Raw genomic sequence first — 2,606 nt, 5'->3', positions numbered from 1 at the left:
AAACTTGTCCCTTTTCTTCAAATTTGCAGCATAACAAAGGCATCCAAATACTCTAAGATGATCCAGTGATGGGGCTTTGTTGAATACCAACTCAAATTGACATTTTCCACCTAATATTCTAGAGGGAATTCTATTTATCAGATACACTGCAGTCATTATACACTCTCCCCAAAACCTTAAGGGTACATTAGCTTGGAACCTTAAGGATCTGGCAGTGTCTAATATGTATCTATGTCTTCTTTCCACTACCCCATTCTGTTGAGGGGTATATGGACATGTACTTTGATGAGTAATCCCCTCTGCACAAAGTAACTCCTTGAGCTGGTTGTTGAAAAATTCTTCTCCATTATCTGTTCTGAGGTCTTTGACATTGGAAGAAAATTTTGTTCTAATTAAAGCAATGAAGAATTTCAACACCACAATCGATTCATCCTTAGAATTCAAGAGGCACACCCATGTGAATCTACTGAAATCATCTACAAGAGTCAAGAAATACTGTTTGCCATCATAAGTAGACACTCTAAAAGGTCCCCACACATCTGCATGTATAAGATCACCCAATGCATAACTCTTTGTAATGCTATCTGGGAAAGGTAAACGAGTTTGTTTAGCCAAAAGGCATACAAAACATGGATCATTACAGTCAACAAGTTTTGTATTTCCAAACATATGCATTCTTTTCATAGTCTCTATAGGCACATGCCCTAATCGTTTATGCCATAAGGTAGCATTTATTCTATTAATAGGCAACATAGAAGAAATGAAACCAACATGTAATCTTCCATGTGTTAACTTTGACATTCTGATCCAGCACATACAATCCATGCTCCATTCTACCAATCCCCTTCACCTTGCCATTGCAAATGTCCTAGAATATACAACAGGCAGGAAAGAAGGCAAAAAATAAGCCTAAATCCCTGGTCAGTTTAGATACTGATAACAAATTATACCTAAACTTAGGTATAAAAAGCACATTCTTGATCACTATGTTATCTAATATACTGGAAGTCCCTAAGTGTGTGATCACACTTGTCTCTCCGGTAGGTAATTGCACCTTTCTTGAATTACTCTCAGACAGTTCCATATAATCAATATATAGATGTAGGCTAGACACCATGTGATTCGTAGCTCCCGAGTCTATAATTCACCTATTTTCTTTGATCATACTCAGAAGTGACAGTGGTATACCTCTGACCTTGGCATGGGCAGCTGTATCAGTTGAAGTGTTGGTGTTGGTGTTGACCTAGTTGAGCATTCTTAGCAACTGAATATATTGCTCCTCTGTAAAAAAATGTCCTGCAGGTTCAGTTTTTGACCTTTCTATCTGTTCATTTGGGGCTGCTGTACATTTGTCCATCTGCACATGTGCTGCAGTTGCATTCCTTCCAAAGTTCTTCCTCTTTGGTTTGAAATCTGCAGGATATCCTACCAATTTGTAACAGACATCCCTAGTGTGTCCCTTGTACTTGCAATAATCACAATACAGCTGATTCTTCTGCTTGTAGCCTCCAGTGTATGTTTGCCCTGTGTTATAGCCCACAGCATTAGCTCCATAACCTGCATTGGAAGCCATTGGGTTAGCTACATGACCTGTGTTATAAGTCATTGCTTGAGCTCCTATTTCCAAGTTACTGATGCTAGCTGCCTTAGCTCGTTGACTCTCATCCTGCACAGCCATTGCATAGGCTTCATTGATGTTTGGAGTTGGAATCATCAACATAATCTGACCTTTCGCCTGAGCAAATGATCCATTGAGACCACTTAGAAACTGCATTGTTGCTGAATATGTTCCACAAATATCCTTGACTCAGGACATGGACATGAAGGAGTAGTTGTCATAACATCATATTCATCCCATAGGTCCTTCAGTTTAGAATAGTAAACAGAGACTGGTGCCAAACCTTGCTTAAGGGCTATAATTTCCTGCGACAAATTGTAGATTCTAGAGATGTTCCTCTTATCAAACCGTTCCTTCAGATCTCTCCACACATTACACGCAGAGGACCCATAGACCACAGTACTATAGAGCTCTTTGGTGACATCATTCATTATCCATGATAGCACAAATGCATTGCATCTCTCCCACTGATCGTGCAAATTTTGCTCAAAATTCTCCTTCTTACAGGTTCCATCAATAAATCCAATTTTGTTCTTCGTAAACAGCCCAATTCTTATAGATCTAGACCACAAATTGTAGTTCTCTGTCCTTATCAGCTTAAATTCAATCAGATGCTCTCCCGGCGTGTCTGATGGTCGTAAATACAAAGGATGAGTGTGCCCTAGCACAGCCTCAACAGGATGAGCGTGTCCTTGCACAGTCTCAACAGGATGAGTGTGTCCTTGCACATTCTCAGCATTCAATCCATCATTAGCCATTTTTGCTCTGAATTAGGAACCCTAGCTCTGGGACGACGAACTCCGACGAGAATGAAAATCGAGAGAACAAATCAGAACTGTAAGAGTGACAGAAAGAAGAAAGATACAACGGAAGAGAGAAGGCAATCTGTAAAATCTCCATTGTTATTCACGATTGGAGAAAAAAATGAATTAGCTAACAAACAAAGCTCAGCTAACTACTTATATACAGACACTAACTAACATCTCAT

At 39.5% G+C, this 2,606-nt stretch overlaps 1 protein-coding gene across 1 annotated transcript; it reads right to left on the bottom strand.

Moving 5' to 3' along the window:
• Window positions 1–1,761: 1,761 nt before the first annotated feature.
• On the bottom strand, window positions 1,762–2,376 carry LOC138869417 (uncharacterized). The gene has a single exon (XM_070147033.1). The coding sequence runs from the start codon at window positions 2,374–2,376 to the stop codon at window positions 1,762–1,764; it is 615 nt and encodes a 204-aa protein (XP_070003134.1).
• Window positions 2,377–2,606: the final 230 nt, after the last annotated feature.

The sequence above is a fragment of the Nicotiana sylvestris genome, chromosome 5, assembly GCF_000393655.2.
Source record: "Nicotiana sylvestris chromosome 5, ASM39365v2, whole genome shotgun sequence".
Classification (NCBI taxonomy): domain Eukaryota; kingdom Viridiplantae; phylum Streptophyta; class Magnoliopsida; order Solanales; family Solanaceae; genus Nicotiana; species Nicotiana sylvestris.
This window is presented reverse-complemented; position numbering and strand designations above follow the sequence as displayed.